The sequence below is a fragment of the Anolis carolinensis genome, chromosome 2, assembly GCF_035594765.1.
Source record: "Anolis carolinensis isolate JA03-04 chromosome 2, rAnoCar3.1.pri, whole genome shotgun sequence".
Taxonomy (NCBI): domain Eukaryota; kingdom Metazoa; phylum Chordata; class Lepidosauria; order Squamata; family Dactyloidae; genus Anolis; species Anolis carolinensis.
The window spans coordinates 16,590,339-16,615,171 of NC_085842.1; the positions used below are offsets into that span (position 1 = coordinate 16,590,339).

The window sequence follows — 24,833 nt, forward strand, 5'->3', positions numbered from 1 at the left end:
AAGAAAGATTTTTTTATTAAATTCCAGTCATTCCTGAAAAACAACAACAAAGAAATACTATTTTAAAGTAATCTCTCTCTATTACAGAAGTTCAGTCTCCTTGTGGTTTGGATGAGGGGCAATAAGGGAGGTGTTTATTCTGGCAAAAGTTCTTCCTGCACTCCGGGCATTTATTGATGAAGATGGAGGGTTCGCTTCAGTTTGAAATTTCTTCCACACTCCAAATCAGGGGTCCCCAAACTCCGGCCCGTGGGCCACATGTGGCCCATCGGAGCCGTTTATCCGGCCCCCACGGCGGTAGCTCCCTTCTCCTCCCTTGAGGATGGCGCACAGGGAAAGGAGGATGGCGCAGCAGCATCAGGAAAGGAGTGCACTGGTCAGACGAGGGAGCAGAGAAAGGCAAGTGCCTTTCCCTGCTCCCTCGCCCCGTGCACACTTTCCTCAGCAATGGAGGAGGCAAAACAACAACGGAGTACCTGTGGCGAAAAGAAGAGGCCTCCCGTTTTATCTTGCTGTGCAGACTCCCTCCTTGTGGATGCGCGCATGGCAAAACAAGGAGGTAGTCCGCGCGGCGTGGTAAAGAGGGAGGTTTCTTCCTTTCGCCACAGGCACGCCTCCATTCTTGATTCATCACGTGCGCATCCACAAAGAGGGAATTCGCATAGCCAGAGTTAGAGCGAGGCGCATGCGTGTGCGGCGAAACAAGCACGAGTCCAATGTGAATGACTGAAAGAAAACTCTGCAGCCCTGTTCTGGATTCATTTTTCCTGAAGGCTAGCGGTCTCTTCCAATCCTGATTATTACAGTATTATTATTGTTGTTGTTGGCCAGGGGTGCTTTGATTATATTTTGGTGCACAAAGACTGAAGGAGGTTGGACTAGATGGACCAAGGGGTCTCTTCCAACCATGTTTATTATGTTGTTGTTGTTGTTGTTGTTGCTATTATTATTGGGTGGCTGTCTGTCAGAGGTGCTTTGATTATGTTTTGGTGCACAAAAGCAGAAGGGGGGTTGGAGTATATGGCCCAAGGGGTCTCTTCCAACCCTCTTTATCATTTTTATGATGATGATGATGATGTATTTGTTCCCTTTTAGTTTTTTGTTACTTCAAAATAAGATATGTGAAGTGCATAGGAATTTGTTCATAGTTTTTTTTTAAAAAAACTATAGTCTGGCCCTCCAACGGTCTGAGGGACCGTGAACTGGCCCCCTGTTTAAAAAGTTTGGGGACCCCTACTTCAAACGGTGAAATGTTTTTCCCCAGTGTGGATTCTTTGATGTTGTGTGAGGCTTGCCTTCCGTGTGAAACCCTTCCCACAATCCAAGCATTTGAATGGCTTTTCCCCAGAGTGTGTTGCTTGATGAGCAATTAGACATCTTTTGTCTGTAAAAGAGCTTTTGCAATCCAAGCATTTAAAGGGTTTTTCCCCAGCATGAGTAGCTTGATGATAGATGAGCCTTGTCTTCTGAGTGAAACTCTTTCCACATTCCAAGCATTTAAATGGCTTCTCCCCAGAATGGATTGCTTGATGATAGCTGAGGCTTGCTTTCTGAATGAAGCCCTTTCCGCACTCCATGCATTTAAAGGGTTTCTCCCCTGAATGAATTGTTTGATGAGAAGTGAGCTGTCTCTTCATAATAAAAGACTTTCCACACTCCAAGCATTTAAATGGTTTCTCCCCAGAATGAATTGCTTGATGGTAAGTCAGATGCATCTTCTGAATGAAGCCCTTTCCACACTCCAAGCATTTAAATGGCTTCTCCCCAGTATGGGTAGCTTGATGATAGGTGAGGCCGATCTTTTGAGTGAAACCCTTTCCACATTCCAAGCATTTAAATGGCTTTTCCCCAGTATGGGTAGCTTGATGATAGGTAAGGCCTATCTTCTTAATGAAGCCCTTTCCACACTCCAAGCATTTGAACTTTTTATCTCCAGTGTGCATTGCTTGGTGACGAGCAGTGCTTTTCTTATTACAGAAACATTTTCCGCACTCCAAGCACATAAAGGGCTTCCTCTTAGTGTACAATGCTTGCTGTCCAGAGGGGCCCAGGTCCTTCTTATCTGCACAGTCCAGGTATTGAGATGATTCCCCTTCTCTGTGAGTTTCTTAACAAAGAAAGTGAGAACACATATTAAAAAAAAACCCAGAATCTTAATAGGTATCATTCAAGCATTCACCAGCAATTTGTGTAATCAATCACATTGCTGAGCTTCTCTTACTTCAAGAGTTTCCTGCTTCTTGGCAGGGGGTTGGACTGGATGGCCCATGAGATCTCTTCCAACTCCATTATTCTATGATTCTATCCTTCTACTGTTTTCTCAAAATCTACTTTCTTGTAACTTCCAACTATTAGACCTGTTTTTATTCATGTTTTTATTGTTGTATGATTGCTAATTTATTTTATATCAAAAGCATTGAATAAATAAGTATGAAACTGATAAAAATAGAGGGAACACAAGTGGCTAAATAATTTTTGACCAAAGACGGGCAACAGCATAGACTGCTGATTGCCAATAGATGAGCATTAGAAAAGAAGGTGGACGAGCTCTCAACTGGAGTGGTTTGAATATATTGGGCTATGGATCTTCTGGACACTTATTTGTTGGAAATAGCAAGCTTCTACGAGCCTCCTATACTAGTTATTTATTATTTATATAATTGAGATTGCTTACTATATTGTATGCATATATTGGTATGCAGTTTTCCCCTTAACTCTATGTTGTTTGAAGGTTGTGGGAGGGACTACAGACCATGTGACCATATCTGGACTATTCAAACTGAAACTCCATTTTAGAAGTCAGTATGCTTAGTTTGCGTTCTTATGCAGTATGTTTCAGTATGTAGTTTAGCATACGTGATAGCATGTAGTTGAGTACAGTATACTGCCGAGAGTAGTCAGTTTATACTGAGTCTGTGTTCAGTAATGTATTAAACTGAAGAAAGTGTTAGTCTGTACGCAAAAGAGAAGAGACTGAAACAGAATGCTTACAGAACCAATAAGCAGTGTACCTGTATGCTGAATACATGACGTTTGTAAGTAAATGAACTCTGTTAAGTTTTAACAAAGACTACTTATTTTTGGTCTGTTGACAGCATGATTTAAAAGCAATATATTTTATGGAAGAGTAGATGTCTTTGGGCAACTGAAATAACACTTCTGAAGATCTGCTATATGTTGTATGCATTGCCTTATCTTTGTTCCTAACAGTTCAAAGAGAAACCCAGGGATATCAGTTTAATAACTGAGAAACCTAAATTTCCTTGCATGAATACTAGTGGATATTTAACACTAAGGATAAGATTGACTCAAGCAATTTTTTAATTCTTCTTGGGAAGATTATACTTTATGTTTATTCCAGATAGTATGAATGCTAGTTAATCTCCAAAAAGGGTCACGTTTCCAAATGGCTATTCTGGTTTTACAAAGATTATGATCTCAAAAAGGTCATAATTTCCAAAGGTTATGTCTTTCAAAAGGCTATGATATCCAAAAATATTTGATTTCCTGCTCAGTCATGGAAATCTATTGGAAGACCTTGGGCGAGTCACATAATATCAGCCCCAGAAAACCCTGTGATAGATTTTTTCAAGGCTTGCCATAAAATGGAAATGACAAGAACAATAGAAAAATGACACCTGAAGTACAAAGTGATAGAAACAACTGGTTTCTTTCCAACCAGATTCAACACTGTTGATTTCAAAAAAGACGCCTGAGAGTTTCTGACCCTCTCCACATTATGATGGACCTATAGGGAAATGCTGTAGTTGAATGGTACATTTAATGATATTTTATCCTGGTGTCAACCTATGCTAAACCTGGTGAGTTCTCCCCCCCCCCCCCCCAATAGTGGCTATGTCATTATGTGATTAGTATTATCTTATAAAAGAGGGAGCCTTACTTAGTGAGAACACAGTCTCCACATTTTCCTTCATGACTTGTTGATGCAAGGCCCTTTGGTCCGGATCCAGCAGGGCCCACTCCTCCTCACTGAAAGACATGGCCACCTCTTGTAAGGTCACCTGGACAAAGAAACATTCATGGTAAGCAGGAAACGCTGACCTCAGCCAGAAAACCAGCTGCTTCTGGTGGCTGATAGAGAGCAAGCAGAGCAAGCAAGGGATGGAGGGCAGGCAAGTGAAGGAGGGCAGTAAAGGCCCTCCCTCCCTCGCTCCCTCACTCGCTCATTCATGTGGCCGGGTCTTGGTGCTGCCGGGCCCCACCTAGTGAGCGAGCAAGGGACAGAGGGCGGGCGAGTGAAGGAGGGAGGCAAAGGCCCTCCCTCACACACTTACTCACTCACTCACTCACCATGCCTGGTCCTAGTGCTGCTGTTGCCGCTGCCGGGACCCGGCCTGGTAAGTGAGAGAGGGAGGGCGAGAGAGCACCGACCCTGTCATCCGGCAGTTTTGCTTATCCGACATTAGGCCTGCCAGACTCTACTGTCACGCTGGGGGAGAAGAGCGGTATATAAATTTTATATATATATAAAATTTATATATCGCTCTTCTCCCCCAGGGTGACAGTATAAATATATATAAATTTTAATTTAATTTAATTCAGTTTAAGCTTACAGTTTGTATGTGTTTCAAGGCATTGAATAATTGCCATAGTGTAAGCCATCTCAGTCCCCTTCGGGGTAGAAAAAGGCGGGGTATAAATAGGGTAAATAAATAAGTAAAATGGAAAGAGGGTAGAACCCTTCTTGGTCCATAAGGGATTCTATCACTTACCTGATCTGGTGTCATAGAATGTGTGTTGCGTTCATCAAAAGGAAGAGGGAAGCCAGTATGTGTTCGTTCTGATTCACCTCCTGTAGGAATAGAAAAGACAAATTTTTAATTGCCCATGGTCTCTATTTCTGGTGGTATCATCTTCCTAATAGTAAGAACGGTTCAACAATGGAGTATGTTGCAACCTGAGAGTGTGATGGAGTCTTTTCTCTGGAAGTTTTTACACAGAGGCAGGATGGCCATCCATTAGGTGTGCTTTGAATGTGTATCCCTACATGGAAGGGAACTGGGACTGGATGCCCCTTGTGGGCTCTAGGATTCTGTTATTTTATGATTCTGTGATTCAGTCATGGAAGGCACGGCTCTGTGATAGCATGACTGGAGCAAGGCAGGGAAGAGTAAGGCATTGTTGTTGTTGTTGTTGTTGGTAAGTGCCTCCTGGCCAACTTTGACTGATGGTAATGCTATGATGAGGAACCTCCAAGCCAGGTCTGCTCAGGTCTTGGCGATTCAGGACAGCCACGGCTCCCTTGGTGGAGTGCATCCTCCTACAGTCCAATCTCTTTTCCTGCTGCCTTCTCTTTTACTAAAACTTATTGTCTTTTCTAGTGAGCCCAGTGTAATATGTGATATGGCCACATTACAACTATGTCAGTTCACACATCTTGGCTTCTAGTAGGAATTAAAGCTTGATTTTCTCTAGGACCCGTGTATTTGCCTTTTTAGCCGACGGCATCCACAAAACTCTCCTCTAGCACATTCCTTCACTTTCTTCACTGTACAGCTTTGACAGTCATACATAGAAAAGAGTACCTTGCGAACTCTTAATTCATTAGTCAAAGCCACTATGAGAGCAGTTGACATCAGCAACAACCTCTGGCCTGGATACTTCATCTCTTTTATATACCCTGATCCCCATTGGGCTCTTTGAGGAATTTATCGCCCCATCCTGCTTTTTGGTGGATATTGGGGAGAAAATTGTACCTAACCCAACCTAAAAATAGGTTCTCACCATGGGAATAGCATAGCAATATGTATACCAATATGACATTCTTTCAGCATATTTCCCTCTTAACCTTCTGTTCTCCAGGCTAACCATACCCGGATTCCTATGCTGCCCCTTGTAGGCATTCATAATATCCAGACCTATGACCACTTTGGTCACCTTTGACCAGGGACAGCCACAGAGCCCTGTTGTTGTTTTAATTAACTCATTTTTTAAAGGAAGTGATTGGGGAGAAATAAGAAACATTTAGGTTTGCAGCTGGACTTTTTCTCTGGTTTGCTACGAGCAGTGGCAATGGGAACAGATTGGGAGCAGAAAACAGCAGTGGAGAGGAGGAACAGCTACCACACACATATATGTCAGTGGCCTCAAAGTCACTGCACATTATCACATGGCTGAGATTGCTTTGGAAGACTGACATAATGCATGTCGAGCAGCCCTAATTTTCAAAAAGAGCTACTTAAACACAACTTGAAGATCGGCTTGCATGAGTTTACGGTGCTGTCATGCAAAGCCAGCCACCAATGCAGCTCACATCCCTAGGCACTACATTCCTAATGATACAGCCAAAAATGCTTTGTTTTTTAAGTTGCTTGATTGTATTGTTTACGCATGTTCAGTAGAATCTGTATGTCTAAAGGCTCCTAGATTCCTTCCATACAGAAATATGTTCACTGAGCCACAAAGGCTCAAAGGGAGTGGAGTCAAATCATCCTAGTGTCTCTTGGTACTTACTTGTGGATCTGGGTGGTTCCCTTTGTCCTGTGCAATCCAGCATCCGGCTGCACATGGAGGGAGGCCTTTCCAATGCAATGGCCACTTCTGCACACAAGTCCTGTGCCTGTAAAAACACCAAAGGACACAGATAAACATGATCAGATAATAAGGAAAAGAGGCGAGGGAGGGCTCTGGAGTTTGATTCCCATCATAATGAGCATCCCTGCCTCCTTGAAAGCGAGGTGAAAAGATTCTCTCACCTGTTGCTGCTTCTCTGTCTGCTCTTCTGCCCAACTCAGGAGGAATCCTTCAGCCAAAGCCACGGCCTGGGAACTGGTCTCTGCCCCACATTCCCTCACCCAGCGCTCCATCTCCGCAGGAAGGACGGCCAGGAACTGCTCCAGGAGCACCAGGTCCAGCATCTCCGCCTTGGTATGTTCCTCAGGCTTCAGCCATAGGCAGCAGAGAGAGTGGAGGTGGCTGCAAACCTCTCGGGGCCCCAAAGTCTCCTTGTAGGTGAACAGCCTGAAGCTCTGGCTCTCTGCCTCTGAAGATGGGCTGTCTCCCAGCAGCCCCTTCCCCAAAAGGCTTCCTTCCCAGAACTGCCCTCCATTCCCAGCAGGAAAGGCAGGAGGGTCCGTGCTTGGCTCAGGGTCTAAGGCTTCTTGCTTTCCCACCTGCCCTGTGTCCTTGCAGCCAGGCTCCAGCCTGGGCAGAAGAGCCATCTCCCTCTTGGGAAGGCACACTCTCTCCTCCTCCACAAGCCTTGCAAGGCTCACCCAGTCACTCCTCCTCCTCCAGGAAGATTCCCACATGGCCAGAAGAGGAGGGACCTCGCCTGCAGGAGGCTTAGCATTGGCCATTGACTTCCCCTCTAGGAATCCATATCATTTGCTTTAACTCTTTGGAAGCCATAGAGCAAAACCTCCCTCTGAAAGACATGGGGAGATGCTGCTTTCAAGGTATTTCCCCAGGAACAGGAGAGGGTTTGAATAACTTAAAGGAACAGTTCCCACACTGATATCCTCTGGATGTTTGACTTTAACTCCCTCAATCTGTAATCCTTGTCCAAGGAAGAGGAGGCTTCTGGGAGTTGGAAACCAAAACATCCCAGGATCCCATACACTGAATTATCAGTGTTATCAGACAGCAAACCTCCTTATGGTATAGGTCTGTATTAGGTGATTCCAAAGGCCTTGAGTGAAACTACACTGGGATCAATGCAGTCTGGTGCCACTTTCACTTCAGTGCTCTGGAATCATGGGGGCAGGAATTTGCAGTGTCCTTAGTCTTCTCTGCCAAAGAGGGCTGCTGCCTTCCCAAACTACAACTCCCAGGATTACATAGTTCTGAGCCATGGCAATTAAAAGTGTCATCAAATTGCATTAATTCTGCAGTGGAGATGGATCCAGGGAGGGTTACGCTGAGGGCCTAGACTTTAGCCCTGCAAAAGGGAACCACAAACAAATCTAATCAAGTTTGGCTGCTAGAACTGACCATTGTGGCGGACATTCTTTGAACATATTATAGGTGGTCGGGGTGAATTACATAAATAAAGTTTCCCACAGGAACCACGGTTACATTTGGGAGGCCCCCATGCAAAACCACAGCAGTAGTTGAAGTGGATGAGTTTGTTTTTGATGATCCTTAGGTTGCAAAGACTGAAGATGCCAAGAGCAGAGAAAGAGAGATTTTATTATTTCTTGTAACTTTTCACAGTTTGGATCAATATCATCTAATGGCAATAGCCCACTCAAGTAGTATTGATCTGGTTTTTTGGGCTGTATGGCCATGTTCCAGTAGCATTCTCTCCTGACATTTTGTTTGCATCTGTGGCTGGCATCCTCAAGAGGTTTGTTTGGAGTTCTGTTGGAAATGAGCCAAGTGGGGTGTATATATATACCTGTCAACTGTACAGGGTGGGAGAAGGAACCCTGTCTATTTCAAGAAAATGTGCATGTTGCAGTTAGCAAGCTTGAATAGCACTGAGTAGCCCTGGAGTGTGCTAAGTTAACCAGTGAGTGTATTTGCATAGTGCTATCCTTGTCTCTATTGCCTGGAGGCATTCTCTGTTTGGGAGGGTTTTTTTCGTGTAAGGAGCGACTTGAGAAACTGCAAGTCGCTTCTGGTGTGAGAGAATTGGCCGTCTACAAGGACGTTGCCCAGGGGATGCCCAGATGTTTTTATCATCCTTGTGGGAGGCTTCTCTCATGTCCACGCATGGAGCTGGAGCTGATAGAGGGAGATCATCTCCCCGGGTGGGATTCGAACCTGGCAGCTTTCAGATCAGCAACCCATCCTTCAAGTCACAAGGCTTTAATCCACTACGCCACCAGAGGATCCTGGGAGGGGGTGTTAACTGCCATTTGATTGTTTACTGTCTGGAATTCCTGTTTCTGAGTGGTGTTCATTATTTACTGTTTTGATTATGGTGTTTTTAAATGCTGGCAACCAGATTTTGTTCATTTTCAGAGTCCCCTCCTTCCTGTTTAAATTGTTCACCTGCTTGTGGATTTCAGTGGCTTCTCTGTATAGCCTGAGATGATGGTTGCCAAAGTGGTCCAGCATTTCTGTGTTCTCAAGTAATATTCTGTTCCCCGGGTTGGTTCCTCAAGTGCTCTGCTATGGCCGACTTCTCTGGTTGGATCAGTCTGCCGAGCCTTCCATGTTCTTTGACTCGTGTCTGGGCAATGCTGCTGCATTTGGTGGCCCCTATGTAGACTTCTTATCCACTGGTGCATGCTAAACGGAGAGTCCTCCAGTGGTTAGAGGACCCCTCCTATCCTCTGCGGAACGTGGCATTTATTGAATATTCTTGGTGGGTCTGCATTGATCTTCCCACAAAACCCTGCAAGGGTTTCAGTCATTGATCGCTGGGAGGGGTCTCTCCTGTCAAAGGAAGTCTACTTCCATGAGACTCTTGTCTTCAGGCAGTCAGTCTTGAAGTGTAAAGAGCACATTAATTCACACCAAGCCTGTCATATGGCTAGGATTGCGTCTATTCCTTTCCTTTCGTGAAGTCAGCTGGGGGGGGGGGGGAGAGGGGTGTCATCTCTCTTTACACTTGAAGAATGATGGCCTGAAAAGGAGAGCCTCATGGAGGTGCCATAAAACCTAACCATTTATACAGGAATGTTATGGGAAAATGCAAATACACAGATAAAGCCCTCCAGAGCAGTGTGCATTTATTTACCTTGAATCAGAACAATTACAACTTCTATCCAGTGAGTACATCAGCCTAAGCTGCAAGTCTCACTCTCCTTCCAAATTTCAACCAGTAATATGGTGAAGAATTGCAGTTTCATCCAGATGAACTCATTAACTCATTAGACCTTTTCTCCTAGCATGACTTGAATTACTCATTGATTAAGGTGAAGTTAACCCTACTGGCTGATTGTTTTGGATTATTTTATTATTTCAGAATGGAAGAATTCATTAGATGGGAGGCTCAGCAATCATCAAAGGATGCAAAAGAGGAGCACATCAGTTGTATCATGGCTGAGCAGGGAGAGAAAGGGAGAAGGTTCTGGAAGTCCAACACAAGTTTGGACAGGGACTGAACGAACTCGAAAAAGGAAGCCTGAGAATATTTAATATTAATATTAAAATATACATAGATATAATTTGCAACAACAGCTGTTGCAGCATTTCAGCAAATCAAAAGCTTCTGGTGCAAGCAATAGAGCGACTGAGCTTAAACAATTAAGGAACAGAGTCAAACTTACAAAAAAGACTTTATTTAAAGAACATAAGTAGGAAACTAACAGGGCTTAGCTATCTATCTAACCCACCGTGGACCTCTTTCCATGCTCATAGAAGAAGAGCAAAGGGAACAGCTGCTTTGTGTCTCCACAAGGGGAGTCCCAGCTTATACTCCATATACCTGGCCATGAATCTTGTCCAACCTGAAACCTCTTTTTGTCTTCTGACTTATTTTCAGTAACTCTTTCTTTGATAGGTTGTTGTGAGTTCTCTGGGCTGTCTGGCCATGTTCCAGAAGAATTCTCTTCTGACATTTTGCCCACAACTATGGCAGGCATCCTCAGGGGTTGAGGTGTCTGTTGGAAAATAAGTGAATGAGGTTTATATATCTGTGGAATGTTCAGGGTGGGGGAAAGAACCCTTGTCTGCTTGAGGTACATGAGAATGTTGCAATTTGTCACATTGATTAGCATTTTTATGGCCCCCAGGCTTGTTGCTGCCTGGGAGAACCCTTTGTGGTGAGGTCTTAGCTGGCCCTTATTGATTGTTGTCTGGAATTCCCCTACTTTTTGAGTCCTGCTCTTTATTTACAGTCCTGATTTTAGAGTTTTTTAAATACCGGTAGCCAAATAGTATTCATTTTCATGGTTTCCTCCTCTCTGTTGACATTGTCCACATGCTTGTGGATTTCAATGGCTTCTCTGTGTAGTTTGACATGGTAGTTGTGGTTCATCAGGTACTCTGCTATGGCTGACTTATCAGTACCTTTCACGTTCCTTGATTCATTTTTGGGCAATGCTACATTTGGTGGTCCCTAAGTAGACTTGTCCACAGCTAGACGGTATATGGTAGACTTCTGCAGAGGTGAAAGGATCCCTCTTGTCCTTGGCTGAAGGTAGCAGTTGTTGGATTTTATTCATGAGTCTGTAGATAGTTTGTATATAGTGTTTTCTCATCAGCTTCCTTATGCGGACAGTGGTTCCATTGATAAATTGCAAGAACACTTTCCCTCTGGGTGGATCTTTTTTGGATATTTCAGCAAAAGAAGCCAGTTTGTTCAGAAAGAACGACTTTTTAAAATTTCAGTCATTCCCGAAACAATAACAACAAAGAAATACTATTTTAAAGTCATCTCTCTCTATTACAGAAGTTCAGTCTCCATGTGGTTTGGATGAGGGGCAATAAGGGAGGCGTTTCTTCTTGCAAAAGATCTTTCCGCACTCCGGGCATTTAAAGGGTTCCTTCCCCCGAGTGTGTCGCTTGATGAAGATGGAGTTGTAGCTTCAGTTTGAAACTTCTTCCACGCTCCAAACAGTGAAACGGGTTTTCCCCAGTGTGGATTCTTTGATGTCGTGTGAGGCTTGCCTTCCGTGTGAAGACCTTCCCACAATCCAAGCATTAGAATGGCTTTTCCCCCGAGTGTGTTGCTTGATGAACAATTAGACCTCCTTTATCTGTAAAAGAGGTTTCGCACTCAAAGCATTTAAAGAGGTTTCCCCTAGTGTGGATTCTTTGATGTCGTGTGAGGACTGCCTTCAGTGTGAAGCCCTTCCCACAATCCAAGCATTTGAATGGCTTTTCCCCAGCATGAGTAGCTTCATGATTGGTGAGGCTTGTCTTCCTAGTGAAGCCCTTTCCGCACTCCACGCATTTAAAGTTTTTCTCCCGCAAGTGAATTGTTTGATGAGAAGTGAGATGTCCCTTCAGAATAAAAGACTTTCCACACTCCAAGCATTTAAATGGTCTCTCCCCCGAATGAATTGCTTGATGGTAAGTCAGACACATCTTCTGAATGAAGCCCTTTCCACATTCCAAGCATGTAAATGGCTTCTCCCCAGTATGAGTAGCTTGATGATAGGTTAGGGCTGTCTTCTGAGTGAAACTCTTTCCACACTCCAAGCATTTAAACGGCTTCTCCCCAGTATGGGTAGCTTGATGACGAGTCAGGCATATCTTCTGAATGAAGCCCTTTCCACACTCCAAGCATTTAAATGGCTTCTCCCCAGTATGAGTAGCTTGATGACGAGTCAGGCATATTTTTTGAATGAAGCCCTTTCCACACTCCAAGCATTTAAAAGGCTTCTCCCCAGTATGAGTAGCTTGATGATAGGTGAGGCTTATCTTGTGAATGAAGCCCTCTCCGCACTCCAAGCATTTAAAAGGCTTCTCCCCAGTATGAGTAGCTTGATGATAGGTGAGGCTTATCTTGTGAATGAAGCCTTTTCCACACTCCAAGCATTTGAAATTTTTATCTCCGGTGTGAGTGGCTTGATGACGAGCAATGCTTTTCTTATTAGGGAAACATTTTCCACACTCCAAGCACTGAAAAGGCTTTCTCTTAGTGTACGTTGCTTGCTGACCAGAAAGGCCCAGCTCCTTTTTTTCTCCACAGTCCTTGTATTGAGATGATTCCCCTTCTCTGTCAGTTGCTTGACAACAAAGAAAGTGAGAACAGATATTAAAAAAACCAAAATCTTGATAGGTATCGTTCAAGTGTTCACCAGCAATTTAGGTAATTAATCCAATTGCTGAGCTTCTCTTACTTCAAGAGTTTCCGTCTACGGTTATTTCAAAATCTACTTTTTTGTAACTTCCAACTATCAGACCTGGATGTACCCTCTTTTGCAAGACCAAATGCTAACTTCCAGGGGTAGCAAAGCATAAAATCATGTAGAAGATACCACTTTCCCCAAGGCTCGGGTGGGCGAAACCACGGATATGAATATACAGGGTACATGCTAGTTACCAATGGATCTGATTAACTGTGAAAAAAGAGCGGCTATTTCTGCATTTTCGGAAAAGGTATTTCCAATAATAAATCAAATTAAAAACAAGCAGTTCTTGTTTATCCAGAAACAGGACTGCTCCTCGTATTTTGTGACAACTCTGAGGGATTGTAACCTAAAGAGCTAAGTATTTTTGGGTTTTTGTTGTTGTATGATTGCTAATTTGTTTTGTATCAAAAACATTGCATAAAAAGGTATAACACTGAAAAAAAATAGAGGGAACACAAGCGGCTAAATAATTCTTGACCAAACATGGACAACAGCTAATAGATTGCTGATTGCTAATAGATGAGCATTAGAAAAGAAGGTGGACAACCTCTCAACTGGAGTGGTTTGAATTTTGGCCTATGGATCTTCTAGACACTTATTTGTTGGAAATCCCAACATTCTACAAGCCTCCTATATTAGTTGTTATGTATATAATTGAGATTATATGCATATATTGGTATGCAATTTTCCGCTTAACTCTATTTTGTTTGAAGGTTTGGGAGGGACTACAGACCATGTGACCAGATCTGGACTATTCAAACAGACTCCATTTTAGAAGTCAGTATGCTTCAGTTTGAGTTAGTATGTAGCATGCTTCAGTATGTAGTTTAGCAAAGTACGCAATAGTATGTAGTTGAATACAGAGAGTAGTCAGTTTATACTGAGTCAGTGTTCAGTAATGTATTAAACTAAAGAAAGTGTTAGTCTGTACGCAAAAGAGAAGAGACTGAAACAGAATGCTTATAGAACAGAGTGTTTAAACTCTGAACCAATAAGCAGTGTACCTGTATGCTGAATACATGACGTTTGTAAGTCAATCAACTCTGTTAACTTTTAACAAAGACTACTTATTTTTGGTCTCTTGAGAGCATGATTTAAAAGCAACATATTTTATGGAAGAGTAGATGTTTTTGGGCAACTGAAATAACACTTCTGAAGATCTGCTATATGTTTTATGCATTGGCGTATCTTTGTTCCTAACACTTCAAAGAGATAACCAGGGATATCAGTTTAACAACGGAAAAACCTAAATTTCCTTGGATGAATAGTAGTGGATATTTACCACTCAGGAGAAATTGACTCAAGTGAGTTTTTAACTCTTCTCGGGAAGATCATATTTTATGATTATTCCAAATAGTGTGAATGCCAATCAATCTCAAAAAAGGGTCACACTTCCAAATGGCTATGATTCTGGTTTTACAAAGGTTATGATCTCTAAAAGGTCATAATTTCCAAAATTTTATACCCTTCAAAAGGCTATGATTAAAAAAAAATTGATTTCCTGCTGGGTGACCTTGGGTGAGTCACCCAATATCAGCCCCAGTAAACCCTGTGATAGATTTCTTCAAGGCTTACCATAAAATGGAAATGACAAGAACAATGGAAATATGACTCCTGCTGTACAAAATGATGGAAGCAACTGTTTCTTTCCAACCTGTTTCAACACTGTGTTGATTTCAAAAAAGATACCTGGGAGTTTCTGACCCTCTCCACATCATGTTGAACCTATAGGAAGGTGGCTATGTCATTCTGTTACTAATACTTTCTTATATAAGAAGGAGCCTTACTTAGAGAGGACACAGTTTCCACATTTTCCTTCATGACTTGTTGATACAAGGCCCTTTGGTCCGGATCCAGCAGGGCCCACTCCTCCACACTGAAAGACACGGCCACCTCTCGGAAGGTCACCTGGACAAAGAAACATTCCTGGTAAGCAGAAAACGCTGACCCCAGCCAGAGAAATAGTTGCTTCTGGTGGCCGATAAAGATGTCAATCTTTACACAGGGTCACCTCTCAGGCATTTTGGGTGGAAAGAGGGGGAAATAGCAATGCAAAGAGGACAGTGGAAGCCCAGAACAAACCAAAGAAGACCACCAATTGGAAGCGAGTTAAAGACTGGCTGAAAAAAGAAAACATACCAATATGAATAGTTGTTAATCAAGGGAACAAGACAGGAATCGAATCAAAATAACTGGAGGAAAATGTTAAGGAGAAGAGTGGAAGTCAAGACCCCCCCCCCTTATTCCCTCTTCCCTCCCCCTCTTCCCTCTTCTTTCTCACCCTACTCCCCATCCATATTAACCATCATCCCCTTCCGTCCCTTCCCTCCTCACCTATCTTTCCCTAACTCTTCCAAGCCTGATTAAGCTTTCCCTTCTTTTTATCTTTTGTTATAATAAATCATTCAATAAAGATTATTTTTTTAAAAAAGAGGACACTGGAAGCCTGAGCCCTTCTTGGCCTATCAGGGATTCTCTCACCTATTTATTACATGCATTTATACCCCGCCCTTCTCCCCGAGGGGACTCAGAGCGGCTTACATTCTGCCACGAGGGCCAGCAAGAAATATACTATAAAAACAAAACAATTAAAACATGATAAAAACATGATAAAAACATGATAAAAAGTATACAAAAATTAAAACGCTGCAAAGCAGCGATATTGCACCATCCTCAGTCATTCACTACTGCTACAATTACAGATTTGCGACCCGATTACAACAGCCAATGAGCTTATTCGCTGAATGCCTGGGCGCAGGCATGATCACCTACCTGATCTGGTGTCACAGAATGTGTGCTGAGTACATCAAAAGGAAAAGGGAAGCCAGTATGTGTTGGTCCTGATTCACCTCCTGTAGGAATAGAAAAGGCAAGGATATTTTATTGGCCATGGTCTCCATTTCTGGTGGTACCATCTTCCTAATGGTAAAAGTTGTTCAATAATGGAGTATGCAGTGACCTGAGAGTGTGGTGGAGTCTCTTTCTCTGAAGGTTTATAAACAGGCGGATGGGCATCCATTAGGAGTGCTTTGAATGTGTATTCCTGCATGGCAGGGAGCTAGGACTGGATGGTCCTTGTGGGCTCTTCCAACTCTAAGGTAAAGGTAAAGGTTTCCCCTGACGTTAAGTCCGTCGTGTCCGACTCATCTCCATTTCTAAACCGAAGAGCCAGCGTTGTCCATAGACACCTCCAAGGTCATGTGGCCAGCATGACTGCATGGAACACTGTTACCTTCCCGCTGGAGCGGTATCTATTGTTCAGAGGTGGCCCACCACTCACATTTGCATGTTTTCAAACTACTAGGTTGGCAGAAGCTGGAGCTAACAGCGGGCGCTTACTCCGCTCCCCAAATTTGAACCTGGGACCTTTCGGTCTGCAAGTTCAGCAGCTCAGCGTTGCTGAGCCACCGGAGGCTCTAGGATTCTGTTATTTTATCATTCTATGATTCGATCATGGAAGGCAAGACCTGAGCAAGGCTGGGGATGAAAAGGTGCCTTCAGGCCCATTTTGACTGAGGGTGATTCCATGAATGAGGGACCTCCAAGCCACACGATCCTAAGCAGGTCTGGCTCATGTCTTGGCGATTCAGGACAGCCATGGCTCCCTTGGCGGAGTCCATCCCCTCTACAGTCCAGTCTCTCTCTTTTCCTGCTGTCTTCTCTCTAAAAGAGCTACTTAAACAGAACTTGAACATCGGTTTGCATGAGTTTACAGTGCTGTCATGCAAAGCCAGCCACCAATGCAGCTCACATCCCTAGGCACTACATTCCTAATGATGCAGCCAAAAATGCTTTGTTTAAGTTGCTTGATTGTATTGTTTATGCATGTTCAGTAGAATCTGTATCACCAAAGACTCCTAGACCCCATTCATACATATATATGTTCACTGAGCCACAAAAAGAGTGGAGTAAAGACATCCAAGTATGCATGGGTACTTACTTGTGAAGCTTGGTGGTTTTCTTTGTCCTGCAGAATCCTGCATCTGGCTGGCGGTGGAGAGAGGCCTTTCCAATGCGGTGGCCATTTCTGCACACATGTCTGCCACCTGAAAAAACACCAAAGGGACACAGACAAAAATTATCAGAAAACTGAAAAGGGAAAGAGGCGAGGGAGGAATAAGGAATTTGGCTTCCTTCATAAAAAGCATCCCTGCCTCCTTGAAAGCGTCAGGAGAAGCAGGATGCCATTTGAGTTGCTGTTTCCAACCCAGTCTTTTCCATCAGCCAAAAAAATAAAAACAACAAATCCAGCGGGCCTAATGGGACCCCTACTGAAATCTTTAAAGAGGGTGGACCTCAGCTGACACAACTCCACCAGCTTATTGAAAAAGTGTGGGTGACTGAGAAAATCCCAACAGAATCAAGGATGCCACCATCATCGCCCTTATGAAAAAAAGAGGAAAGAACAGACTTTGGAAACTATCAAGGTATCTCCCTTCTAACCTCCGCTGGGAAAACCCTCATAAGAATCCTTGCAAACTGCCTTCTACTTGTCTCAGAAGACACTCTTCCAGAATCCCAGAATCCCTGCCTGGTTGAATCTTTTGTTGGGAGGTATTAGCTGGCTCTGGTTGTTTCCTTTCTGGAATTTCCCTGTTTTCAGAGTGTTGCTCTTTATTTATTCTCCTAATTTTAGAGATTATATTGTTCTGTATTATTATACCACAGCAATTATTATATATTATATTTATAATCTTATATTATCTGCTTAGAATTGGATTATATAAGGCTCCTTCTACACAGCTGTATAAAATCCACACTGAACTGGATTGTACGGCAATATGGATTCAAGATAATCCAGTTCAAAGCAGATATTGTGGATTATCCTGCCTTGGAATTCTGGGTTATATAGGTGTGTGGAAGGGCCTTGAGTCTACACTGCCATGTAATCCAGTTCAAATCAGATAATCTGTATTTTATAGGCAGTGTGGAAGAGGCCTGAGTGAAGGGCCCTGGGCACCATTCTGGCTGAGTGGGTTGCTAGGAGACGAAGTGGGTGTGGCCTACCCTTCTAACTTGTAGGAAGGAGGAAAACGGCTTTTCCACATCTCCTAATTTGGACTTTATTTTTCTAGGATTTTTGTTTGAAAGACATAGATTGGATGACTATGGCTTTTGTGGCCAAATTTGGCGTGATTTGGTTCAGTGGTTTTGTTGTAGTAAAACGGCACATTATATATTTTTTATACATAGACTAGTTGTGCCTGGCCACGCGTTGCTGTGGCGAAGTATGGTGGTATGGGAAATAAAGTATTGAGGAATTGGTGGTAGTTAAGGTAAAGGGTAAAGGTTTTCCCCTGACATTAAGTCCAGTCATGTCTGACTTTGGGGGTTGGTGCTCATCTCCATTTCTAAGCCGAAGAGCTGTCGTTGTTCATGTGGCATGACTGCTTGGAGCACCGGTACCTTCCCGCCGGAGCAGTACCTATTCATCTACTCACATTTGTATGTTTTTGAACTTTAGGGTTGGCAGAAACTGGGGCTAACAGTGGGGGCTCTCTCCGCTCTCCTCCAATTCAAACCTGCGACCTTTCAGTCCAGAAGTTCAGCAGCTCAGCGCTTTAACCCGCTGCGCCATCAGGAGATATTATTTCCTAAAGCTTGTGAATATACAATATTTCTGATTGTTTTCTTTGTCTGTTGGAGGCAAGTATGAATGGTGCAATTAGGCAAAATGATTAGGATGTAATGGCCTTGTAGCTTTAAAGCCTGGCTGTTTCCTCCCTGAGTGAATTTTTTGTTGGGAGGTGTTAGCTGGCCCTGATTGTTTCCTGTGTGGAATTCCCCTGTTTTCAGAGTGTTGTTCTTTATTTAGTGTTCTGATTTTAGAGATTGTATTGTTTTGTTTTATTATACCACAGTAATTTCTATATACTCTGACTTTAGTGTTTTTGAATACTTGGAGCCAGATTGTATTCATTTTCACGGTTTACAGCAACATTAATAATAATAATAATAATAATAATAATAATTGTGATGTCTCAGGGACCCTCGAGTCATGACCCTGTATCCATTGCGGACCAGAGTGACGAGGATATGGGGTTTATGCCATCTCAGCAAGATTCCGCTCCCTTCCAGATGTTCCCTGTTGACAATTCAAGCCCAAACCTGATTACTAAAGCCCTTTAAACGGAGCCTATTTCCCTGGAGGGGGCTCGTTCCCCGGGGGGGCTCCTTTTGATAGGAGATTGTTTCTGGAAACATTCCGCTCTAAGAAGGCGAATCGAAGGAGAAGCGCGAGATTAGCAGCAAGAGAGAATGCTAATTAACTCGGTTCCCTTGAGAGTTTCCAGGGAGGTTTGCATCTGGTGAAGTTGTTGTCTTCAGCCCGTTTCCCTTGGGAAAAAGTGTTAGGCACCTGGTTTGAGGGGAGATTTGAAGTCCCATAAAAGTTCTGCGCGCTGGCTAGTCAGCCATCGTCCCTAGTTTTCTTGTGGCGCGCTACTCTCGAGTAAACCGGGCGTTGCGCCTCGCCTCCTTGCCAAGTCTGGACTGCCTTTGAATCCACCACGACCAACCTTGCCTTGCCTTGCTTCCTTGCCTTGCCTCGATATCCCTGCCTTGGACTTGAAACCTGGAACTCCTGTGAAAGACCTTGCTTTATTCCCCTCAAACTGCTTGGAAGTTTGAGTGTGTTTCGGTTAATGGATTTAAAACTTTGAACTCTAATACTGGACATTTTACTTTACATTACTGGGCTATATTTGGCCTTTTCTAAAAGGTCTATTGCTGGACTATCTACTCTGCCTATTTTTGCTTTATTCTTTTAATTCTTTAATAAAGATATTAGATAGTTTATTGGCCTCGGTGTCTGGTTTCCAGTGCTAGAGGTATCACAGTAATGATAGTAATAATAATGACTTTGGTAATACACACTGCTTCATTGCCTTCTCAGCTTCCTTTCTGGAAGAATCGTTTCTTGGGAGATGTTAGCTGGCCCTAATTGTTTCCTTTGTGGAATTCCCAATTTCCCTGCTTTCAGAGTGTTGCTGTTTATTTACTTTCCTGGTTTTAGAGATTATATTGTTCTGTATTATTCTACCACAGTAATTATTTCATATTAAAGTAGAATCTCACTTATCCAACATTCGCTTATCCAATGTTCTGGATTATCCAACGCAGTCTGCCGTTTTGTAGTCAGTGTTTTTGTAGTCAGTGTTTTAAATTCATTGTGATATTTTGGTGGTAAATTTGTAAATACAGTAAATACTACATAGCATTACTGCGCATGGAACTACTTTTTCTGTCAAATGTGTTCTATAACATGATGTTTTGGTGCTTAATGTATATAATGATTACCTAATTTGATGTTTAATCGGCTTTTCCTGAATCCCTTATTATCCAACATATTCACTTATCCAACGTTCTGCCGGCCTGTTTATGTTGGATAAGTGAGACTCTACTGTATATTTATAATCTTATATTATCTGCTGAGAACTGGATTATATGAGGCCCCTTCTACACAGCTGTATAAAATGCACACTGAAGTGAATTATCTGGCAGTGTGGACTCAAGATAATCCAAAGCAGAGAATATAAAATTATAAATGGGTTATATAGCTGTGTGGAAGACCCTTGAGTCTACGCTGCCATATAATCCAGTTCAAATCAGATAATCTGTATTTTATAGGCAGTGGGGAAGAGGTCTAATTGAGGCCTAAGTCTGCCTGTCCCCTGGGCTGAGTAGGTTGCTTGGAGACCAAGTGGGCAGAGCTTAGCCTTCTAACAGGCAGCAATTGGATAAAAACAATTATTTGTCTCCCTCTAATTAGGACTTTATTTTTCTTTTCTTTTTGTTGTATGAACGTAGAGGCATGGATGAGGGGTTGTGCTGCCAAGTTTAGTGTTTCTGGGATGTGTAGTTTTGTTGTTTTGTCCTAGGCCGAATTTTTTTAATCCTTTTATATATATAGATTGTCTTTTCAACCCTGTTATATGCCTGTCTGGACTGTCTACAGACGTCACACTCAACTCCTGGAGTGATCCCATCAGCATTGTCTCCAAAAAATCCTGCAAATATATTGGGAAGACAGCGTGCTGGAAGAAGCAAAGACCACCAGCATTGAAGCGATGCTCCTACTCCATCAACTCTACTGGACTGACCACATTGTCCAAATGCTCGATCACCATCTCCCAAAGCAGTTACTCTACCCCCAACTCAAGAATGGAAAGCGGAAAGTTGGTGGGCAGGAAAAGAGATTTAAAAATGGGCTTAAAGCCAACCTTAAAAACGGTGGCATAGACACTGAGAACTGGGAAGCCCTGGTCCTTGAGCGCTCTCGCTGGAGGTCAGCTGTGACCAGCAGTGCTGCAGAATTCGAAGAGGCACAAATGGAGGAGTTATGGGAAAAACCCGCCAAGAGTAAGTGCGTCAAGCTAAACCTGACCATTACTGTATTCCACTTGGAAACGGATGTCTCCATTGCGGGAGAATATGCGGATCAAGAATAGGTCTTTTCAGCTACCTACGGGCCCAGCCCCAAGATCCCACAATTGGAGGACCATCATCCTCCATCATCCAGATTCCTCGCGAGGGAGGAATCAGGAGTTTGGTTCCCTTCATACTAAGCCTCTCTGCCTCCTTGAGAGCGTGGGGAGAAGACTGACTTACCTGTTGCTCCTTCTCCGTCTCCTCTTCTGCCTGACTCAGGAGGAATCCTTCAGCCAAAGCCACGGCCTGGGAACTGGTCTCTGCCCCACATTCCCTCACCCAGCGCTCCATCTCCGCAGGGAGGATGGCCAGGAACTGCTCCAGGAGCACCAGGTCCAGCATCTCCGTCTTGGAGTGCTTCTCTGGCTTCAGCCACAGGCGGCAGAGAGAGTGGAGGCGGCTGCAAACCTCTCGGGGCCCCAAAGTCTCCTTGTAGTTGAACTGCCTGAAGCTCTGGCTTGGCGCTGCCTCTGAAGGTGGGCTGTCTCCCCGCAGCCCCTTCCCCACAAGGCCTCCTTCCCAGAACTGCCCTCCATTCCCAGCAGGAAAGGCAGGAGGGTCCGTGCTTGGCTCAGGGTCTGAGGCTTCTTGCTTTCCCACCTGCCCTGTGTCCTTGCAGCCAGGCTCCAGCCTGGGCAGAAGAGCCATCTCCCTCTTGGGAAGGCACACTCTCTCCTCCTCCACAAGCCTTGCAAGGCTCACCCAGTCACTCCTCCTCCTCCAGGAAGATTCCCACATGGCCAGAAGAGGAGGGACCTCGCCTGCAGGAGGTTTCTCATTGGCCATTGACTTCCCCTCTAGGAATCCATGTCCTTTGCTTTAACTCTTTGGAAGCCATAGAGCAAAAAACCCCTCCGAAAGACATGGGGAGATGCTGCTTTCAACGCATTTCCCCAGGAACAGGAGAGGGTTCGGATAACTTAAAGCAGCAGTTCCCACACTGAGGTCCTCTGGATGTTTGACTTTAATTCCCGCAAGCTGTAATCCTTGGCCAAGGAAGAGGTTTCTGGGATTTGGAAACCAAAACATCCCAGGATCCCATACACCGAATAATGGTACTCTCAGTGTTATCAGACAGCATACCTGCTTATGGTATAGGTCTGTATTAGGTGATTCCAAAGGCCTTGAGTGAATCTACTTCAGCGCCCCCCCCCCCGAAATTCTCAGAATGATCTGTGAGAAGGCCTTACATTTATTATTTAAACTGTTATGTTTATTGATATCATGATCTGATCACCATGATCAATATATCCCATATGCATGGGGGTACTGGGATAACAATACAAAAGGTTTGCTAGGGTAAATCCTCTCCCACCCAGACTCCCCCCCCCCCCCGGAAGCAAAATCCCAGCACCCCCCGAATCAAAATCCTGGCTACTGGTTTGGTAAGGTAGGAACTAGGCTGTGAGGTGAGGTATGTCAGAGTATTGTTGCTTCAGTTTGAAACTTCTTTCATTCCAAACAGTGAAACGGTTTTTCCCCAGTGTGGATTCTTTGATGTCGTATGAGGCTTGACTTCCGTGTGAAGCCCTTCCCACAATCCAAGCATTTGAATGGCTTTCCCCCAGCATGAGTAGCTTCATGATTGGTGAGACCTGTCTTACGAGTGAAACCCTTTCCGCACTCCACGCATTTAAAGGGTTTCTCCCGCGAGTGAATTGTTTGATGAGTAGTGAGATGTCCCTTCAGAATAAAAGACTTTCCACACTCCAAGCATTTAAATGGTCTCTCCCCAGAATGAACTGCTTGATGGTAAGTCAGATGCATCTTCTGAATGAAGCCCTTTCCACACTCCAAGCATTTGAAGGGCTTCTCCCCAGTATGAGTAGCTTGATGATAGGTGAGACTTCTCTTCTGAGTGAAGCCCTTTCCACACTCCAAGCATTTGAATGGCTTCTCTCCAGCATGAGTAGCTTGATGATAGGTGAGACTTCTCTTCTGAGTGAAGCCCTTTCCGCACTCCACACATTTAAAAGGTTTCTCCCACAAGTGAATTGTTTGATGAGTAGTGAGATGTCCCTTCAGAATAAAAGACTTTCCACACTCCAAGCATTTAAATGGTCTCTCCCCAGAATGAATTGCTTGATGGTAAGTTAGATGCTTCTTCTGAAGCAAGCCCTGTCCACACTCCAAGCATTTAAATGGCTTCTCCCCAGTATGAGTAGCTTGATGAATGGTGAGACTTGTCTTATAAGTGAAGCCCTTTCCACACTCCAAGCATTTAAATGGCTTCTCCCTAGTATGAATTGCTAAATGACGAGTTAGGCTTATCTTCTGAGTGAAGCCTTTTCCGCACTCCACACATTTAAAAGGTTTCTCCCGCAAGTGAATTGTTTGATGAGAAGTGAAATGTCCCTTCAGAATAAAAGACTTTCCACACTCCAAGCATTTAAATGGTCTCTCCCCAGAATGAATTGCTTGATGGTAAGTCAGATGCAACTTCTGAATGAAGCCCTTTCCACACTCCAAGCATTTAAAAGGCGTCTCCCCAGTATGAGTAGCTTGATGATAGGTGAGATTTGTCTTCTGAGTGAAGCCCTTTCCACACTCCAAGCATTTAAATGGCTTCTCCCCAGAATGAATTGCTAAATGACGAGTCAGGCTTATCTTGTGAATGAAGCCCTTTCCACACTCCAAGCATTTAAATGGCTTCTCCCCTGTATGAGTAGTTTGATGAGACGTGAGGCTTATCTTGTGAAAGAAGCCCTTTCCACATGCCAAGCATTTAAAAGGCTTCTCCCCAGTATGGGTAGCTTGATGATTGGTAAGGCCTAACTTCTGAATGAAGCCCTTCCCACACTCCAAGCATTTAAATGGCTTCTCCCCTGTATGAGTAGTTTGATGAGACGTGAGGCTTATCTTGTGAATGAAGCCCTTTCCACATGCCAAGCATTTGAACTTTTTCTCTCCCGTGTGCACTGCTTGATGACGAGCAAAGCTTTTCTTATGATGGAAACATTTCCCACACTCCAAGCACTTAAAGGGCTTCCTCTTAGCGTACGTTGCTTGCTGACCAGAGGGGCCCAGGTCCTTCTTCTCTCCACAGTCCCAGTATTGAGATGATTCCCCTTCTCTGTGAGTTTCTTGACAACAAAGAAAATGAGAACACATATTAAAAAAACAAAATCTTGATAGGTATCATTCAAGTGTTCACCAGCAATTTAGGTAATCAATCCCATTGCTGAGCTTCTCTTACTTCAAGAGTTTCCTTCTACGCTTATCTCAAAATCTCCTTTCTTGTAACTTCCAACTATCAGTACCCTCTTTTGCAAGACTAAATGCTAACTTCCAGGGGTAGAAAACTGTAAAATCATGTAGAAAATACCACTTTCCCCAAGGCTCGGGTGGGTGAAACCATGGATATGGATATACAGGGCACTTGCTATATTTACCAATTGATCTGATTAACTGTGAAAAAAGAGCGCCTATTTCTGCATTTTCAGAAAAGGTATTTCCAACAATAAACCAAATTACAAACAAGCAGTTCTTGTTGACCCAGAAACAGAACTGCTCTTCGCATTTTGTGACAACTCTGAGGGATTGCAGCCTAAAGAGCTAAATATTTTTGGGTTTTTATTGTTGTATGATTGCTATTTTATTTTGTATCAAAAGCATTGCATAAATAAGTAGAAAACTGATAAAAATAGAGGGAACACAAGCGGCTAAATAATTTTTGACCAAAACGGGCAA

The 24,833-nt window shown here is 43.6% G+C and overlaps 2 protein-coding genes across 6 annotated transcripts in view; both read right to left on the reverse strand.

Annotated features, from left to right (window-relative positions):
* Nucleotides 1-21: 21 nt before the first annotated feature.
* Nucleotides 22-21,944, reverse strand: LOC134292319 (gastrula zinc finger protein XlCGF8.2DB-like). Of its 5 annotated transcripts, XM_062973285.1 has the most exons (7): nt 21,324-21,944; nt 16,654-16,759; nt 15,486-15,565; nt 14,501-14,621; nt 6,475-6,580; nt 4,734-4,813; nt 3,963-4,022 (listed from the first exon to the last, which is right to left on the reverse strand). In XM_062973285.1, exons 1-6 carry the CDS (start codon nt 21,927-21,929, stop codon nt 4,807-4,809), a joined length of 1,026 nt encoding a protein of 341 aa, XP_062829355.1. In that variant the 5' UTR covers nt 21,930-21,944; the 3' UTR covers nt 3,963-4,022; nt 4,734-4,806. The 5 variants fall into 5 exon arrangements, with proteins under 5 accessions (XP_062829354.1, XP_062829352.1, XP_062829353.1 ...); XM_062973284.1 differs by lacking the exons at nt 15,486-15,565; nt 16,654-16,759; nt 21,324-21,944 and adding an exon at nt 22-2,107 and having other exon boundaries at nt 3,902-4,022; nt 14,501-14,620; XM_062973282.1 differs by lacking the exons at nt 14,501-14,621; nt 15,486-15,565; nt 16,654-16,759; nt 21,324-21,944 and adding exons at nt 22-2,107; nt 6,717-8,152 and having other exon boundaries at nt 3,902-4,022.
* A 390-nt stretch (nt 21,945-22,334) lies between these two features.
* LOC100559680 (zinc finger protein 208) overlaps nt 22,335-24,833 on the reverse strand; it is a 52,379-nt gene continuing 49,880 nt past the window's right edge. The window contains 1 exon segment of the mRNA XM_062969271.1: nt 22,335-24,226. Coding sequence (XP_062825341.1) covers nt 22,596-24,226 — 1,631 coding nt within the window. The 3' untranslated portion in view covers nt 22,335-22,595.